We start from the raw sequence: 19,790 nt of genomic DNA on the forward strand, positions 1-19,790 counted from the left end.
CAGGTGCCTGCCACCAGGCCTGGCTAATTTTTGTATTTGTAGTAGAGATGGGGTTTTGCCATTTTGGCCAGACTGGTTTCGATCTCCTGACCTCAGGTGATTCGTCCACCTCGGCCTCCCAAAGTGCTGGGATTACAGGCGTGAGCCACCGCGCCCAGCCTTTTTTGTTATTTTTAAATTTGAGAGGACAAACTAGAGGACTAATTTGAGATTTTCTAGGTTTTTCCCTGTAATATAGACATTAGTATTTGCTGATTTTAGTCTGATTTTCCAAAATTGCAACTTAGAATAAATTTACTATTTAAAATAGAATATTTGGAGGTTTCTTATTACATTTATGTCTGTTTCTTTAAATATCTCAATCTAGTTAGGTATGGTAGTGATTTATTATAAAAGTAAATATTTTCTTATTTAACGTATTACTTCTTGTAGGAAACTTTGAGGGAAATTTTGAGTCACTGGACCTTGCGGAATTTGCTAAGAAGCAGCCATGGTGGCGTAAGCTGTTCGGGCAGGAATCTGGACCTTCAGCAGAAAAGTATAGCGTGGCAACCCAGCTGTTCATTGGAGGTGTCACTGGATGGTAAGTGATGTGAAAGATGTCCACTGTCTTTTGTGCATGATTTAGTATTGCAGTTATAGGTACCATCATCTCCTTTAACCAGTGAAAACACATTGGCTTCTGTGAAATTGGTCACTTAATGTGGAGCATGTATCTAAACATCATCTTAAAGTACCATTTAATGGTTACACGTAATGATTGTTTCCTATATGCCAGGTTCTGTTTGAAGTATTTACATAGATATCTCATTTCCTTCTCACAACTCTGGAATTAGTACTGTTATTTTCTATCCTCATTTTATAGAAACTGAGGCTCAGAAAGGTTAGTTTGCCCAAGGCCACATAGCTGGTAACTGGTAGAATAAGGAGCTAACTACTTATTAGCTATGTCAGATGATAACTTAATGTGACACAGCTTATGGTTTCATTTGTAATAAATTCAAAAAGTAATAGCAAATTTCATAGGTGAATATTGAATCCATTAATCTCATAGACTCTTTACATTTGAAAAATTTTATAGCACCATATGGCAAATATAGAACAGCACATTTAACAGGTGTACATTTTAGCAAATACTTAGAGTGAACACCTATGTAACAACTGCTAAGGTTAAAAAAAACGTGGCTAGCGCCCTAGAAACTCGAGAGGTTATTAAGCAGTTATTTCATTGCTTTTCTTTGTAGTTATAACACTAGTTATGTCACTAAATAACATACTGTGGTTTACCTGCTTTCCAAGTTAAAGTAAATGCAATCAGTATGTATTCTTTTGAGTCTTGCTTTTTTCGCTCAACCTGATGTTTCATATATTCAACTACATTGTGTATAGTTGTAGTTTCTTCACTTTCACTTGTATTTTGAGTTCCATTATGTGAATATACCACAGTATATCCAGTTGATGACTGATATTGGAGTTGTTTCCATTTTTGGCTAATACTATGCTTATATGAGTATTAGATTTCCCAGTGTATATGTGCATACATTTCTGTAGGGTCTGTACCTAGAAATTGCTAGGTAATGGGTATAGGTATCTTCAGCTTCACTAAATAATGTCAAACCACGTTCCAAAACTGTTTTTAACAGTTTACAGTCCCAGCAAGGACCAAATGAACCTGTTGTTCTACATGGTGGCACTTGATTTTGCCAGGCTATTAAATTTTTAAAAAATTAGTTAATTTTTCCTTAGCGAGGTAATCAAGTTAAATCCAGACTATAAAAATTTTGCCAGTCTGGTAGTTAGGTAGTAGTATTTCATGGTGGCTTCATTTACATTTCCCTGAGTAGGAGTGACATTGATCGACTTTTACGTATGTTTGTTGACCATTTGGATCTCCTCTTTCAGTTCCACTCTAGTTTTTTTCCTCTGAAGTTGTCATTCTTTCCCTTGTTAAGCTGTAAGAGTTCTTTATATATTCTGAATATTCTCAGTCATTTGTTAGTTGTGTGTATTATAGATATTTTCACTCATTCTGTGGTTATCTTTTCATTTTATGGTATCTTTTGATGAACTGAAGATCTTATTTTTAATATAGTCAATTTTATCAATCTTAACCTTAATGGTTAGTGATTTTTGTGGCTTATTTAAGTAATCTTTGCCTACCCGATGTTTCAGAACTTTTATTATTTGACCTTTCACATTTAGATTTATTATCCACCTGGAATTGCTTTTGTGCGCAGTATGTGATAGATTCCTTCTTTTCTTCCCCATGTGGAATACCCATTTGTCCCAACTTAATTTATTGCAAAAGCTATCCCTTTCCCCGCTGCTTTATGTGAGTGTGTGTGTGCATGCGTATGTGTGTGTCTGCTATCTTGTTCTTTAGGAACATCTTGGCTATTTTCTGTATCTCTTAGTTTTTAAATTTAATAAATAGGTATATTATAAGTTGCACATATTTAAAGTATAAAATTTGATACATTTTTACATATGTACATGCCCATAAAACCATCACCACAGTCAAGATAATGAACATACCTATCACTTCAAAAGCTGCTTTGTACCTCTTTGTAATTCCACGCTCTTTCCTTCATGCCATCCTCCCACCACTGATCTGCTTTCTATTACTATAGATTATGTTTTCTAGATTCTTTTTAGAAGTGGAATTACATAGTATATATTCTTTTTTGTCTGGCTTCTCTTATTCACCATAATAATATATTTTTTTGTTTTGAGACGGAGTCTTGCTCTGTTGCCCAGACTGGAGTGCAGTGGCACCATCTTGGCTCACTGCCTTCTGGGTTCAAGCAGTTCTCCTGCATCAGCCTTCACCATAATAATTTTGAGATAATCTGTGCTTTTCTGTTTATCAACAGTTCATTCCTTTTTATTGCTAAGTAGTACTCCATTGTATGGATGTACCACAATCTGTTTCTCCATCCACCTTTGATGGACATTTGAGTTTTTTTTTCACTTTTTAGCTATTACAGATAAAACTTCAAGTTTGTATACAAGTGTACAAGTCTTTGTATGAACATATGCTTTCATTTCTTTTGGGTAAATATCTAGGAATAGTATGGCTGAGTCACGTAGTAAGTGAATGTTCTAAATTTACAAGTACCTGCCAGTTTTTAAAGTGCCTGTACCATCTTACATCTCCACCAGCAATGTGTGAGGGTTCCAGTTCCTCTGCATCCTTACTAACACTTGGTATTATCTTTTTGATTACAAACATCTTAGTGGGTATGAAGTTGTATCTCATTGTGGTTTGAATTTGCGTTTCTCTAATGACTAATGATGTTGAGCATTTTCATGGGCATATTTTTTGCCATTCATATATCTTTGATGACTTATTTGTTCAAATCTTTTTCCACATATTTTTATTGGGTTGTTGGTTTTCTTTCACTGCTGAATCGTGAGAGTTCTTTAAATATTCTGGATAGAAGTCTTAGATATGTGATTTGCAAATATATTACTTCTCTGTAGCTTTTCATTATCTGAACTGTACCTTTCAAAGAGCAGATGTTCTTAATCTTGAAGTGCAGCTCTTTTGTAGCTCCAGCTTTTGGTGTCATGTCTGAGAATATTTGCCTAATCCAGGGTCACCAAGATTTTCTCTCGCTTTTTCTAGATTGTATATAGGTTCGGATTTTATATTTAGTTCTGTGATCCATTTTGATTTACTTTTTGTATATAGTATAAGGTAGGAATCCAAGTTTTTTTTGCGTATGGGTATCTAGTTGTCCCCACATTTGTAAAAAAAAGACTGTCTTTTTCTCCACTGAATTGTCTTTACACCTATGTTGAAAATCAGTTGACTATATGTTTTTGAGCTCTTTGTACTGCCAAATTGATCTAGGTGCCATTATCATGCTGTTTTGATTACTGTAACTTAGGTAATGCAAGTCTTGAAATTTTGTTTTTCATCAAAGCTATTTTGAGTATTCTAGGTATTTAGCATTTCCATCTGAATTTTATCTTGTTTTTATACACTCCTCCATATGAATTTTAGAATTAGGTTGCTGCCAGTTTCTGCCAGACACCCGATGAGATTTTGACTGGGATTGCATTGATCCATAAACATTGGTGTATCTCTCCAATTTGTTTAGGTTTTCTTTAATTTCTCTCAGCAATGCTTTGTAGATCTTACACATCTTATATCAGATTTATTCCTAAGTATTTCATATTTTTGATACCATTATAAATGGTATTACTTTTAAAATTTCAAGTTGCCATTGTTCATTGCTTGTATAGTATATACAAATGCAATAGTTTTTTTTTGTATATTGATCTTGTATATTGTAGTCTTGCTAAAAGCCACTTACTAGTTGCAGAGTTCAGGGGTCCCCAAGACCACTGTCATGTTTGATAGTTTTCTAGGAGAATTCACAGAACTCAGAGCTGTTCCACTCAGGGTTATTTTTTTATTTTTTATTTTTTTAACAGAAAATGATACAGATTAACTCAGCCAAGGGAAGAGGCACATGGAATAGGGTATTGTGGAGTCTTTATATTTATATTTATTTATTTTTTTTGAGACATAGTCTCACTCTCTCACCCAGGCTAGAGTGCAGTGGTGTGATCTTGGCTTATTGCAACCTCTGCCTCCTGGGTTCAAGCAATTCTCTCACCTCAGCCTCCCAAGTAGCTAGGACTACAGGCGTGAACCATCACACCGGGCTAATTTTTGTATTTTTAGTAGAGTCAGGGTTTCACCATATTGTCCAGGCTGGTCTCGAACTCCTGACCTCAAATGATCTGCCTGCCTCAGCCTTCCAAAGTGTTGGGATTATAGGCGTGAGCCACCACACCCAGCTGAGTCTTTACATGTAAAGTAGGTTTCTTGTAGGTTCCATATAGGTGGTTGTTAATTTTTTAGAATCCAATTTGACAGTCTCTTCCTTTAAATTAGGGTGCTTAGACTATTTACATTTAAGTTTATTTTTAAAATTCTTTTAATTGACTAGTAAAAATTGTAGGCTGGGTGCAGTGGCTCACACCTTTAATACCAGCACTTTGGGAGGCCGAGGCAGGTGGATCATTTGAGCTCAGGAGTTTGAGACCAGCCTGGGCAGCATGGCGAAATCCCATCTCTACAAAAAATAGAAAAATTAGCCGGGCGTGGTGGTGTGCACCTGTAGTCCCAGCTACTTGGGAGGCTGAGGCGGGAGGATGGCTTGAACCTGGGAGGGGGAGGTTGTAGTGAGCCAAGATCATGCCACTGTACTCCATCCAGCCTGGGTGACAGAATGAGACCCAGTCTCAAAAAGGAAACAAAACAGCAACACCAAAATTGTATTTATTTGTGGCGTACATGATGTTTTGATATATGTATACATTCTGGAATGGCTAAATCAAGTTATTTAACATGTATTACCTCACATACTTACCATGTTTTTGTGGTGAGAACACTTAAAACCTACTCTTATAGCAATTTTCAAATATATAATATGTTGTTATTAACTGTAGTCACCATGATATACAGTAGATATCCTAAACTTCTTCCTCCTAACTGGAATTTTTGTGTCCTTGACCAACATTTCCCCAACCACCCCACCCCACAACCTTTGGTCACCACCATTCTCTGTTTCTATGAATTTGACTTTTTTTAGATTCCACATATAAGTGAGACCATTTGTTATTTGTCTTTCTGTGCCTGACTTATTTTACATAGCATAATGTCCTACAGGTTAATCCATGTTGTCACAAATATCAAGATTTCCTTTTTAAGGGTTGAACAGTATTCCATTATGTAATATACCACATTTTCATTATCCATCTGTTGATGGACACTTAAGTTGTCTCTATCTTGGATATTGTGAATAGTTGCAGTGAACACGGGAATGCAGATACCTCTTTAATGTACTGACTTCATATCCTTTGGCTGTATACCCAGTAGTGTGATTGCTGAATCATATGTTATTAGTTCTACTATTTTTAATTTATTGAGGAGTCTCCATACAGTTTTCCATAATGGCTCTACTAATTTACATTCCTACCAACAGTGTACAAAGATTTCCTTTTCTCTACATCCTCACCAACACTTGTTATCTCTTGTCTTTTTGATGATAGCCATCCTAACAGGTGTGAGGTGATAGCTCATTGTGGTTTGCATTTTCCTCATGATTAGTGATGTTGAGCATTTTTTTCATATACCTTATTTATTGGCCATTTGTATGTTTGTATGTCTTCTTTTGAGAAATGTCTGTTCAGGTCCTTTGCCCATTTTTAAATCAGGTTGTATTTTTACAATTGAGTTGTTTAATCCCTTGTATATCTTTTATATTAATCTCTTATCAGATATATGCTTTGCAAATATTTTCTCCCATTCTTTAGGTTGTCTCTTCACTCTGTTGATTCCTTTGCTTTACAGAAGCTTTTTAGTTTGATGTAATCCCATTTGTCTATTTTTGCCTTTTGTTGCCTTTGCTTTTTGGGTCATATCCAAAAAATATTTGTGCAGACCAGTGTCATGGAGCTTTCTCCCTGTTTTCTTCTAACAGTTTTACAGTTTCAGGTCTTATATTTAAGTATTTAATCTGATTCCAGTTGATTTTTGCAATGGTTTGAGATGAGGGTCTCTTTTGCATGTGGATAAACAGTTTGCTTAGGACCATTTTTTGAAGAGACTATCCTTTCCCTGTTGTGTGTTCTTGGCATCTTTGTCAAAAATCAGTTGACTGTAAATACATGGATTTATTTCTGGGCTCTCTATTCTGATCCGTTGGTCTATGTGTTTGTTTTTAATGCCAGGACCATGTTGTTTTGGTTACTATAGCTTTGTAGTATATTTTGAGATCAGGTAGTATGATGATGCCTCCAACTTTGTTCTTTTTGCTCAAGATTGCTTTGGCTATTAGGGGTCTTTTGTACTTCCCTGTGAATTTTAGGATTTTTTTTCCTCTTTCTGTGAAAAATGTCATTGGAATTTTGATGTGGATTGCATTGAATCTGTAGATTGCTTTGGGAGGTATGGAGATTTTAGCAATTTTAATTCTTCCCATTCATGAACATGGAATATCTTTCTGTTTATTTGTGTTGTCTTCAATTTCTTTCATCAGCCTTCTATAGTTTTCAGTGTATGGACCTTTTGCCTTCTTGGCTAGATTTATTCATAAGTGTATATTTTTTGTAAGTGGGACATTTGTTTTTGTTATTACTGGGTTCAAAATTACCATCTTGATATTTAATCTGTTCTTTGTTTTCATTTTTTGCTTTCTTTTGGATCAAGTATCTGTGTGTGTGTGTATAATATAAATATATATGTTATATATGTGTGTACATATATAACATATATACTGAGGTGAAATTCACATAACATAAAACTAACCATTTTAAAGTGAATAGTACAACTTAGTACATTCACAATATTGTACAACCACTATCTCTATATGGTTTTAAAATCCTTTTATCACCTCCAAATAAAACTGAGTACCCACTGAGCAGTTACTCCTAATTCTTCCTTCCTACAACTCCTGGCAACCACAGTCTGCTTTCTGTCCTTATGGATTGACCTATTCTGAATATTTCATATATATTGAATCATGCAATGGGTGAACTTTCGTGTTTGGCTTCTTTCACTTAGCATAATGCTTTTGAGGTTCATGCATGTTATAGTGTATATATATTGCTACTTCATTCCTTTTTATAGCTCAATAGGATTCCACTGTATGTATATGCCACAGTTTGTTCATCCAGACATCTGTTGGAGGACATCTGGGGTATTTCCACCTTTTAACTGTTGTGAATAATGCTGCTATGAACATTGGGTATAAGTATTTTTTCAATACCTATTTTTAGGTCTTCTATTTTTTTGTATATACCCAGGAGTGGAATTGTTGGATCATATGATAATTCTATGTTTACTTTTTTGAGGACCCACCTAACTTTTGAGCATCTTTTCATGTACTTCCTGGCCATTTGTATATCTTCTCCAGATAAATGTCAACTCAAGTCCTTTGCCCATTTTTTAATTGGGTTTATCTTTTTGTTATTGAGTTATAAGAGTTATTTATATGTTCTGGATTCTAGACCCTTACCAGACACGATTTGCAAATATTTTGTCCTGTTCTCTAACTTGTCTTTTTCACTGTTTTGATAATGTTCTTTGATACAAGAAAGTTTTTAATTTTGATGAAGTCCAATTTATTTTTAATTTTGATGAGGTCCAATTTATTTTTTTTGTTGCTTAGATCAAATATTTTCAATTCCATTTTCATAATTCTATTTTCATGGATATTTTCATAATTATGTCCTTTGTTGGCTTATTAGCTATAACTGTTTGTTGTGTAATTTTAGTGGTTGCTTTAGGGTTTATAGGAGACATCTTCTACTTGTAGTCTGCCTTCAAGAAATCTAACGCTTCATATATGATATAACAGTATGCTTCCATTTTCCCCTTCCCCCTTTGTTTTCATTGCTATAAATTTTACTTTTAAAATTATGTAAATTCATAATACATTCTTATTATTTTTGCATTAAATGTTGAATTTTTATAGTTTTTAATAACAAGAAGGAAGCCTTTCACATTTTACTCCATAGTTTCTATTTCTTGTGCTCTTCATGCCTTTGTGTGGATCCTGATTTCTATATGATATCATTTTCCCCTGCCTGAAAGACTTCCTTTAACATTTCTTATATTGCTGGTCTGCTGGGGATATTTTTTTTTTCAGGTTTTGTATCTGTGAAAAAGGTCTTTATTTCATTTCTGTTTTTGCAAGATCACTTAGTGTAGAATTCTAGATTGACAGGGTTGTTGCTTTTTTTTCAGCACATTAAAAATGTTATTTCATTGTCTTTTGGCTTTGTATTATTTTCTGTGAGAAATGTGTTCACTTCAAACTTTATTCCTCTGTACCTAATGCCTCTTTTTTCCCCCCTTCAGGCTCCTTTTAAGATTTCCTCTAGGTCGGGCGTGGTGGCTCACGCCTGTAATCCCAGCACTTTGGGAGGCTGAGGTGGGTGGAACATGAGGTCAGGAGATCGAGACCATCCTGACTAACACGGTGAAACCCCGTCTCTACTAAAAAATACAAAAAATTAGCCGGTCGTGGTGGTGGGCGCCTGTAGTCCCAGCTACTCGGGAGGCTGAGGCAGGAGGATGGCGTGAACCCGGGAGGCAGAGCTTGCAGTGAGCCGAGATTGTGCCACTGCACTCTACCCTGGGCGACAGAGCGAGACTCCGTCTCAAAAAAAAAAAAAAAAGAAAGAAAAGAAAAAAAAGATTTCCTCTTTACCATTTGTTTTAAGCAGTTTGTTTATGTTGTACCTTGCTATAGTTTTCTTTTTCTATCTTTTTTTTTTTTTTTTTTTGAGATGGACTCTTTCTCTGTCACCCAGACTGGAATGCAGTGGCATGATCTCAGCTCACTGCAACCTCCACCTCCCAGGTTCAGGTGATTCTCGTGCCTCAGCCTCTGGAGTAGCTGGGATTACAGGTGTGCACCACTGCGCCTGGCTAATTTTTGTATTTTTAATAGAGATGGGGTTTCACCATGTTGGCCAGGCTGGTCTCGAACTCCTGACCTCAGGTGATCCTCCTGCCTCAGCCTCCCAAAGTGCTGCGATTACAGGTGTGAGCCACCATGCCTGGCCTTCTTTGTTTCTTTTGCTTAGATTTCATTGAGCTTTTTGGATCTGTGGGTTTATCGTTTTCACGAAGCTTGGAATATTTTCTGTTGTCCTTCAAATATTTTTTTCTGTCCTCCTTCAGTGATTCCAATTACACATTTATTAGGGTGTGTGAAGTTTTTCCACAGTTCATTAATACTGTTTACTTTTTAAAAACTTTATTTTGAGATAATTGTACATTCACATGCAGTTAGAAATAATCCATAGAGGTCTTATACCCATTCCCCAGTTCCCCCTATGGTAGCATCTTGTCTAACTATAGTTCAGTATCATAACCATTTTCATTTTTTTGTCTCTTTTCTGTTTCATTTTTGATAGTTTTTATTGCTATTTCATGAAGTTTATTAATCTTCTACAGAGTCTAAACTGCTATATTTTTCGTCTCAGACATTGTAGTTTTTATTTCTATAAGTTTGATTTGCATCTTTTTTTTGAGACTTTCTTGTTCTGTTGCTTAGGCTGGAGTGCAGTGGCACAATCACAGCTCACTGCAACCTCTACCTCCTGGGCTCAAGAGATCCTCCCACCTCAGCCTCTTGAATAGTGGAACTGCAGGTGCATGCTACCGTGCCTGGCTAATTTAAAAAAGTTATTTTTAGAGAGATGGGGACTCACTATGTTGCCCAGGCTGGCCTTGAACACCTGGGCTCAAGCAATCCTCTTGCCTTGGCCTCCTAAAGTACTGGGATTACAGGCATGAGCCACTGTACCCAGCCAAGATTTGCATGTTTTTAAAAGAGCTTCCTTGCCTCTACTTATTATGTGCAATCTTTTCTCTAGCTTCTTGAACATATGGAATATAATTGTAATAACTTTTAATGCTTTTGTCTACTAATTTTTTCATCAGTATCATTTCTGGGTTTCTTTTAGTTTATTTTTTTTTGATCGTGGTATTTTTCTGCCTTGCAAGCCTGGTAGTTTTTAATTAGATGTCAGATATTATGAATTTTACTTCATTGGGTGCTAGATATTTTTTATTCTTATAAATGTGCTTGATTCTTGTTCTTGGATGCAGTTACTTAGAAATCACTTGATCTTTTTGGGTCTTGCTTTGTTATTAGGCTTTATTTAAAATGTGTGTTTTGTTTTAAAAAGAGAAAAAGCCAGGTGTTATAAACAGTGCAACAATTTTTGTAACAGCAAAAATCTGTAACCATTCTAAATATGTCAGTTACTCTGATTATACTTTAGTAAGTCTGAACAGTGGAATGCTCTTAAAATGGACCCTTATCATTTATTTACTGGTCCTACCACCCTTCCAATTTCAGAGTCGCTTCAGAAATATACTGCCTGACATCTAACTTTTGTTTAAAAAAGATTAAAAGTCTTATGAGGTTCTCCATGCATTGTTGTATTTGTAATTCTTTCTCTTACTGAGCTGAAATGTAATAAGGGGAGAACAGTAGACAATGAGGGTAGTGAGGTAATGGGAGACAAGATGTTAAGTGTAAGGCTTTAACTTTCTCTCTTAGTGAGGAGGGAAGCTACTGGAAGGTTATGAGCAGAAGTGTACCTTGATCTTACATTTTAGAGCAGGGGTCAGCAAAGTTTTTCTGTAAAGAGCCCATATGGTAAATATTGTAGGCTTTATGGATCACACAATCTCTGTTGCAACTTGATTTACAAAGAGACATCTGGCAGGATTTGGCTCCCAGGCTGCGGTTTGTCGACCCCTGTTTTAGGACTGTATGAGCTGCTATATTGAGAATAGATTCTAGGGGGTGAAAGTGGAGGTAAGAAGTCCAGATGAGGAGCTGTAACAGTAACCTACATCAGAGATCATGGTATAGACCCAGCAGATAGAAAGTGAATACACAGAGCAAAGAGGTTCTAGGACTGAGCCTCAGAACAACCTAACATTCAGAAGTCAGAAAGAGGAGGACTCAGCAAAATTGTCTGATAAGGAATGGCCAGTGATATATGAGGAAAACCAAGAGAGAATGGTATTCCAGAGTAAAAAGATGTCAAGAAGGAGAGAGTACAATAGCAGAACAACAAATAACCTGATTTAAAAAATGGGGAAAAGACCTGAACAGACGTTTCCCCAAAGAAGGCATAGAAATGGCCACCAGAGGTATATGAAAAGATGCTTAGCATCGTCAGTTATCAGGGAAATGCAAATTAAAACCACAATGAGATATCAACTGACACTTGTTAGAATGGCTGTTATCAAAAAGACAAGAGATAATTGTTGATGAGGGTGTGGAGAAAAAGGAACCCTAGTACACTGTTGGCGGGAATGTAGATTGTTACAACCATTATGGAAAACAGTATGGAGGTTCCTAAAGAAATTAAAATTAGAACTACCATGCGACCCAGCAATTCCTCTTCTGAGTATATACCCCAAGGAAATGAAATCACCACCTCATAAAGATATCTGCCCTCTCATGTTCAGTGCAGCATTAATTTATAGTAGCCAAGATATGGAAACATCCTAAGTGTCCATCAATGGATGAATGGATAGAGAAAATGTGTATACAATGGGATACTATTTAGCCTTAAAAAAGGAGATTGTGCTGTTTGCCATAGCATAGATTTTGGAGGACATTATGCTAAGTGAAGTAAGCCAGACATAGAAAGACAAAATACTGCATGATCTCATATGTGTGGGGAAAAAGTCATATATACAGTTGTATAATATAATAAATATAAAGAAATAAAACTGGTTACCAGGGATAGGATGGGAGGAAATGGGAAGATGTAGGTCAAGGGATACAAAGTAGCAAATATGTAAGAGGAGCAAGTTGAGAGATCCAATGTACAGCATGAGGACTGCAGCTAATGCAATTGTATTGCCTTAGGGATTTCTGTGAATTAAGTGGATTTTAGCTGCTCTTATCACAAAAAAGTAACTATGTGAGATGATAGATATATTAATCTGATTCATTATAGTAACCACTTTACTTGTCTATATGTATCCCATAACATCATGTTGTAAACCTCAAATACACACAATAAAATACCTTTTTTAAAAAAAGGAGAGAGTAATCAACTGTGTCAAAAGCTGCTGTAGGTCAGATGAGATTAAAGCTGAGAAGTGAACACTAGCATTTGGTAAGGTCAAGATCAGTGGTAACCTTGATAGGAATGGTTTCATTGAAGTCATGGGACAAAAGCCTGAATGGTGTAGGTGTGAGAGAATATGGACACAGGACAAAAGAGACGGCCTCAAAGTAGTTTTGCTGTAAAGGAGAGCAGAGAAAAGGGAAGGGGGCTGGAGAATTGGAGTCTAGGGAGGATTTTTTCAACAATGGTTAATGATTACAGCTGATAGGTGTTCAGCAATGAACACAACAAAATCTCTGCCTTCATGAAGCTTACATTTTAGTATCGGGTGGGGGCAGGAAGATAGACAGTAATGAAGAAACGCATAATTATATTAAACTGGCTACGAGATGTTGCCACTCAGATATCATATGGACATTTTGCATTCAACATATTCAAAATGACATTATCTCCTCCCCTCCCTTCCCCCACCTTTTCCTCTATTCCTCTTCCTTGTTTTTATATTGTAAAAAATGCCACATTCAGGACAGAATCTTGTGCCTTATCCCTTGCAACCATCCTGTCCTCAAACTCAGGAGTGTTTTTTTTTTTTTCTTCACAAACAGTTCCTCAGGTCTGCTCCCTCCTTGCCATCTCTACCTCGGCCCATTGGCATTCACTTCTCTTCTGGATCGCTACCTCACCGTCTTAACTAGAGTCTCTGCCTTCGTCCTCCCCCTTTAATCTCTTCTCCACAATGTAGCCAGAGTCATCTTTTAAAAATATAACCTGAGAGTTTTAAGGGACTTACTCAAGACCACGAGATTCATAGAGCCAAGATTTGATTTCCTTATGTCATGCTCCTCTTGGGGCTGGCTTTACGTAGGGGGTAGGAAGGAGCTAGGTCATCTTAAGCTAAGTAAGATATGAACATTGCCAGAAATGCATGTTTGTATGTAACTGACAGCTCATCAATTTGTCTGATGTTGGTTTGTTTTTGTAGGTGCACGGGTTTCATATTCCAGAAGGTTGGAAAGTTGGCTGCAACAGCTGTGGGAGGTGGATTTTTTCTCCTTCAGGTCTGTATGTGAAATGTTCTCAGATGTTTGGAAATTCCACCTGCCCATTAAGGAATGTGGTGTGGGGAGTTGTAATACAGTCCTGGCTATGTCACACTAGACTAGCCTTTGCACTTGTTTTCATGTACTATTTTAAATGCTAGTGACCGTTTGAGTCAAATTTTATTCATTATACTAGTAAATGTTATTTGCCAGTCCCATTTTATTTCCTCATGTGGGGACAGAAGTGCAAATTCCTTATCATAGCTCCTTTAAAAGAGTTTTTAAGACCAGCTGAATTATTAAGCGGATGTGATTTCAAAAATACAAGTGTGCTGTGATGATTTAGTGTCATATGCTAATATTATAGCTAGCTTTCACAGAGGGGATGTTGAGCATGTGATGAGAAATGGGAGCTAAGTGACAGTACAGTCAGATGTCGTCTGCTGTCTCCTTGACCCATAGTTTCAGAACCAGTGGTTGCCAGTTCTCTGAGACTGCTTAGGAGAGACTAACAAGCAAGACTTGAAAAAGGGAGCAGTTTCTCCAAAAACAAAAGAAAACTGACATTTGATTGTATTAGGCATACATTTCTTAGCTCTGTGGCATTGGTATTCAAATTTGGCTCCACATTGGAATCACCTAGGAGTTTTTAAAAGAGCCAACGTGTGCCACTCCTGACCCACAGTCTGATTTCATTGGAAAACTTAAAACTCCTGAGGTGATTCTGCTGTGCTGTGGGAGCCATAACTTGCTGAATCATGCCAGAGTCTCTGAATTCACAGCCGTTTGTCTCTTCCCACAGTTGGCAACCCTCACTTTTGCAAGGTAAGTTCTGCGTTAGCACCATGATTGGAGTGAGTTTTGCAGATAGGTCAGGTGAAAATCAAATGTATCGAAGAGGGAAGCTGGTAACTGGCTGTAGCTGGGTTGAGTGTGGTATTGCTGCATGACAAATTCCCCCAAACCTAATGGCTTCAAATAATGATCACTTTATTCTCTCTCATGGTTACAGGAGTTTGGGGAGGGTTAAGGTAGGTGCTTGTGGATCAGAGTCTCATGTGGTTACAGGCCAGATGATCAGAGGGTTAGGGTAGGTCTGGACTTGTGGGGCCTCTTTGTGTCTCTGTCTCTGTTTGTCTTCCCTCCTCCTCTCCTTATTTCCCCGCTGTCCATAGTCTCAGTGCTCTTCCATGTGGTCCCTGTGCCAGTATAGGCTTCCTCACACTACCATGACCTCAGGACTCCCAAGCACAGTTCTGCAGAAACATGGTGCAAGTTGCATCTCCTTTGTTGCCCAAGCCTCACTTTTGTTGGCTGCTTCCCTGTGGGCTTGTTACGTGCTGGCTCTGTTGCTAGACAGGTCAGACTCCCTGCAAGGTGGGGCCCTCCTCACACCTCTCTCTCCTTCCCCTTGACCCTTCAGGTGGAAGTGCAGTAACATCTCTATCCCTGTGGTTTCCCTTATATGCTGCCCCAAACTTCATAAACATTTTAATATTGCTTTGAAATGTCTTAATTTGAGTGTGTCCTCTGTTTCTTTTTGGGGCCCTGACAGAAATAATTGTTATTGAAAATGTCTCCAGAAAGGCACCTCAAAATGAGATTTTGGGGTTGGATAATTCCAATATTCAAGGGGTACAGGGACACTGCTTTGCTGCAGAGGTGAGACATGGAGAATCTGTTACAGGCACTCATGTTATCTGTCACCAGGGGAGTGAGAGCAGGAGGCAAGCATAATGTTGGGAGATCAGTTATATCTCAAGTTATAGTTTGACATAGGGATCCAGTTTCCTTTTTTCCATACTGATAATTGAGCAGAATTTAGTGAATAATTCTTCCCTTTCCCAACATTTGCAGCATTGTCTCTTTCATATATCAGAACCCATGTATGTGTGGCTGTGACTCTGGTTTCTGTGTTCTGTTCCACTGGTCAACTTTCGATCTTTATGACAGTACTAAAGCTTAATATTTGGTAATGCAAATTCCTCCACCTTATTCTTCAGGAGTGTTGCAGCTACTTTTGTGTTTCTGCTCATTCATCTAAATTTTAGATCAGACTTGTCAGTTATTTTCAAAAATCCTGTTGAAATTTTTATCGGAATTGCATTGGAACCATGTAGATATCTCTTATGATATTGAGTATTCTATCTGTGAACACGGGCTTTCTCTCCAATTATTTAGGTCTTCTTTAATGCCTTTGAATAGACTTTTTATTATTTTTCCGTATAGATCTTGTACATCTGTGATTCAGTTTTATTACTGGATACCTTATAACTTTAGTTGCTCTTGTGGATGATACGATTTTTAAAACTACACATTCTGATTCATGCTAGTGTGTTGAAATACAGTTGATATTTTATGTTGCTCTTTCAGCCAGCCACCTTGTTAAAAAAGTCTTGTCTGGGATTCTTTTGGGTTTTGTCTATAAAATCTTTTTATGCCATCTGTGAACAGTGAAATTTTTCCTTCACGTCTTTATGAATGTAGTTGCTTTTTCTTACCAAGCTGTAGATCATTTCCAGCACTTTTTGCAGCTTTCAGAGCCCAGCAGCAACGCTTGCCAGTTTTCAGTTTATTCGGCTCCCTCTACGTGTTGTGCTGCAATGGAAGTAGGATGTTGAGCTTTGTCAGTAGAGGGCGCTGGAGGGACCTTGCAGTGGGAGAGGCTGCTTTTCTCAGTTCTGGTGTTGCTTTGCCCCTGCAGTGCAGTCCCCCAGTAATGCCAAGGAGAGCAGGAAGTCACCTCGCAATCCTGGCCTGGGCCACCCAGGGGACTTCACCACCACCATTACTACTTTTGCCCCCTTGTGAAAAATCAGTTTGTCGTAGTTGTCCACGTCCGTTTCTGTACTTTTTATTCTGTTCTGTTGGTCTGTGTGTCTATCTCTTCTTCAGTATGACACACTGTCTTGACTACTGTAGCATTATAGTAAATCTTAAATCAGGTAGTGTGATTCCCCCAACTCTGTTCTTTTTCAGATTCATTTTGGTGATTCCAGTTCCTTTGCCTTTCCATATAAATTTTAGAACCGGCTTATTTATGTATCTATAAGAAATCCTACTGGGATTTGTGATTTGGGATTGCAGTAAATCTATAGATAATTTGGAGAGAACTGGGCATCATTTCTGTGTTGAGTATTCCATTCCATGTACGTGATGTGTCTCTCCATTTATTTAGGTTGTCTTTGAGTTCTTTCTTCAGCATTTTGTAGTTCTCAGTATACAGATCCTGTATGTTTTATTTGATTTGTACCTAATATTTAATTATTTTTTGCACCCATTGTTGTAAATCATTTAAACATTTTTCATTTCCAGTTCAAATTGCTAGCATATAGAAATTCAGTTGGTTTTGTGTGAATTTGTGTCCTGTGACCCTGCTAAACTCACTTTTTTAGTCTAGGAGTTTTTGTTTTTTGTTGAAGTCTATGAAATTTTCTATGTAGACAAAGATGTCTATGATTGGAGACAGTTTGACCTCTTCCTTGTGAATCAGGATGCCTCCTAATTCTTTTTCTTGCCTTGTTGTGCTGACTCTGAATTCACTTCTGGTACGATATTTAATAGGAGTGGAGATGGCGGACAGCTTTGCCTTGTTCCCTGCATTCGTTCTTTCACCATTATGTACAGTGTTAGCTGCAGGGTTTTTTATGTAGATGTTCTTTATCAAGTTGAGGAAGTTCCCCTCTATTGCTCTTTCTCTGAGAGTTTTATCATGAATTTGCGTTGAATTTTGTCAGATGTTTCTTGAGTCCTGCCTTGAGGTTAGGCCAGGCGATACTGCAGGAAAAGCAGGAAACACACCACCAGTTTGGTGGTGCTTTGAATTCTGGTCTTCTCCAATCTGCACGTCGCTGTTTTTATGTAAGAGCCTTCAAATAGCTAGTCCATGTATTCTCTCAGTTTAATAGCAGGATTTTGTGGGATAAACAGGGTGGAGTAAATGAACCAGAGCCTTCTTTTAGATACAAATGTTGATACTCAACTATGTGGTTGCTGTAAGTAATTTGTTCTTTTTAGTACTAAGTAATATTCTATTGTGTAAATATGATACAATTTGTTTATCCATTCATGTGTTGATAGACTTTTGTGTATTTCCAGTTATAGACTCATAAATAAAGGTACTATGGCTTGATTACTTGTGAAGTTGAACTTTTTCCTTTTCGTGGACACTTTCCTCTGAATTGCCCTTACCCATTTTTAAAGTGAACTTTCTTTCTTACTGATCTCTATAAGAAGTTCACTTTTTTGAGTATCAATGTTTTGTTTATGATACACATCACAAGTATTTTCTCTAGTCTGTTTGGGTGACTGGTGGTGCCATTAGCTAAGATAGGGCCTAGAGGAAGAGCAACAATGCAGGAGGAGACTCTAGCAAGGTGAAGACTTTTAGTTTCAGATATTTTGAGATTGCCAAAAATTTGGTAGAGAGAAGTGATATTGATAGGGCATTGATTGATTGGCTATAGTCATTCTCTTCATTCCTAGGATGATATTAATCCATCATCAAAAAACTACATGCTTGAATCAGATTTACACTGAGTTTTAGTGTTTGTGCCTGCTGTTTTTATCAAGGGAAATAGGTATATGCTGTAGGTGTCTTTGGATGTGGTTCTCTTAATATCCCTTTATATGAACTTGCTCATGAGAAATCTCTGTGGGGCCAGATGCTAGATTTCTTCCTGTTAAGCAACAGTAATAACTGCCTGAATGCTTTGCTCTGTTCACATTGTCAGGAAACTGACACTCATGGGCACATTGTCAGAGTCATTCTCTGGAAACATTTGTATTGGCTGTAAGGTCCATCTCTTCACCCTACATCTTGACCCCCCACCTTGATTTTCATCTTACATAACTCTTTGTAAAAGGGTTGTAAGAGTATAAATAATTTAAAAGAATTGCCAGTAGTTATTTCTAGTGCCAGGCATATGGCTTCGCATATAGGGGGGATGCTGAGTAGATGTCATCATGATACAAAGAATCAAATGGCAGATGTCTCCAAAAATGGAAAGTCAGAGGGTTTCGAGAGTCTACTTCAGGATTTATCCTGACTAAAAGAAATAACAAATCTGTTTCTCATTTCTTGTTGTCATTATTGTTGATACTGTAGCTTGCAAACCATACTGGGTACATCAAAGTTGACTGGCAACGAGTGGAGAAGGACATGAAGAAAGCCAAAGAGCAGCTGAAGATCCGTAAGAGCAATCAGATACCTACTGAGGTCAGGAGCAAAGCTGAGGAGGTGAGACTTGCATTGTTCACGTGTAGTGTGTGAACAGTGCAGACAAAAACAGGGCTTAACCCTATTGTACCATATCTCAGTGATGGACAGGGCTTAAGCATTACAAAGAACTTAGAGTAATGAGACAAAACTAACTTGGATTATCATCACTTCAGAACATTTTTAAAAGCTGGATAATTAAGTGTTTGGTGACCTTTGTCTGTGCACATTTGTGGAGTGATTATCCCTTTAACCAGTTCTTGTAGGAATGTGGGGCAGCATAGTAGGTGGGAAGGATATATGGCCAGTATAATTATTTTGAGTCCCATTTTGTCGCTATACACGCGTATCTCTGAAACATTCATACTCTGCTTGTTCTGCATATAACTAGTGAAATGTCACAAGTATTCAACTCCACTGTATATCACCAAAATAGCCATAGATGATATGTTAAATAAGTGGATGTGGCTGTGTTGCAATAAAACTTTATTTAAAAACAGGTTCAGATTGGATTTGGCCCATGGGCTGTAGTTTGCTAACCCCTGATCTTGTTCATTAAAGCCAAGTTAGATTATAACCTGGCACTGCAGGGACAGGAGAAGTCCTTCCTTTTTAAAAGGATATTTTTTGCTGCTGCTTTATTACCTTTAGAAATATGTCAGATGTTGCAAATAAATAAGTACACTGAACTGGGGAGAAATAAACAAGGATCAGGATGTCAAGAAGATAGCTGGTACTTTCTGTAGCCTGGAGTGATGAGAGATTCTCCCATTAGCTCACTCTAGCCTCACAGGGAAAACAGACAGATTGAGTGCAGGGGAGGAGAGATACCCTGTGTGTGCCTCAGGCTTCTCATGTTGTGAGTGGCTCTTCGTGCTGGTGATTGGCAAGTGGCTGGT

General features: G+C 37.5%; 1 protein-coding gene across 1 annotated transcript in view; it reads left to right on the top strand.

The window, feature by feature from the left end:
• Positions 1-19,790, top strand: part of FUNDC2 (FUN14 domain containing 2) — a 28,388-nt gene that overhangs the window by 6,166 nt on the left and 2,432 nt on the right. The window contains exons 2-4 of the mRNA XM_003809958.7: positions 433-583; positions 13,616-13,691; positions 18,781-18,912. Coding sequence (XP_003810006.1) covers positions 433-583; positions 13,616-13,691; positions 18,781-18,912 — 359 coding nt within the window. The remainder of the gene's footprint in view (positions 1-432; positions 584-13,615; positions 13,692-18,780; positions 18,913-19,790) is intronic.

This window comes from Pan paniscus, chromosome X (assembly GCF_029289425.2).
Source record: "Pan paniscus chromosome X, NHGRI_mPanPan1-v2.0_pri, whole genome shotgun sequence".
NCBI classification, from domain to species: domain Eukaryota; kingdom Metazoa; phylum Chordata; class Mammalia; order Primates; family Hominidae; genus Pan; species Pan paniscus.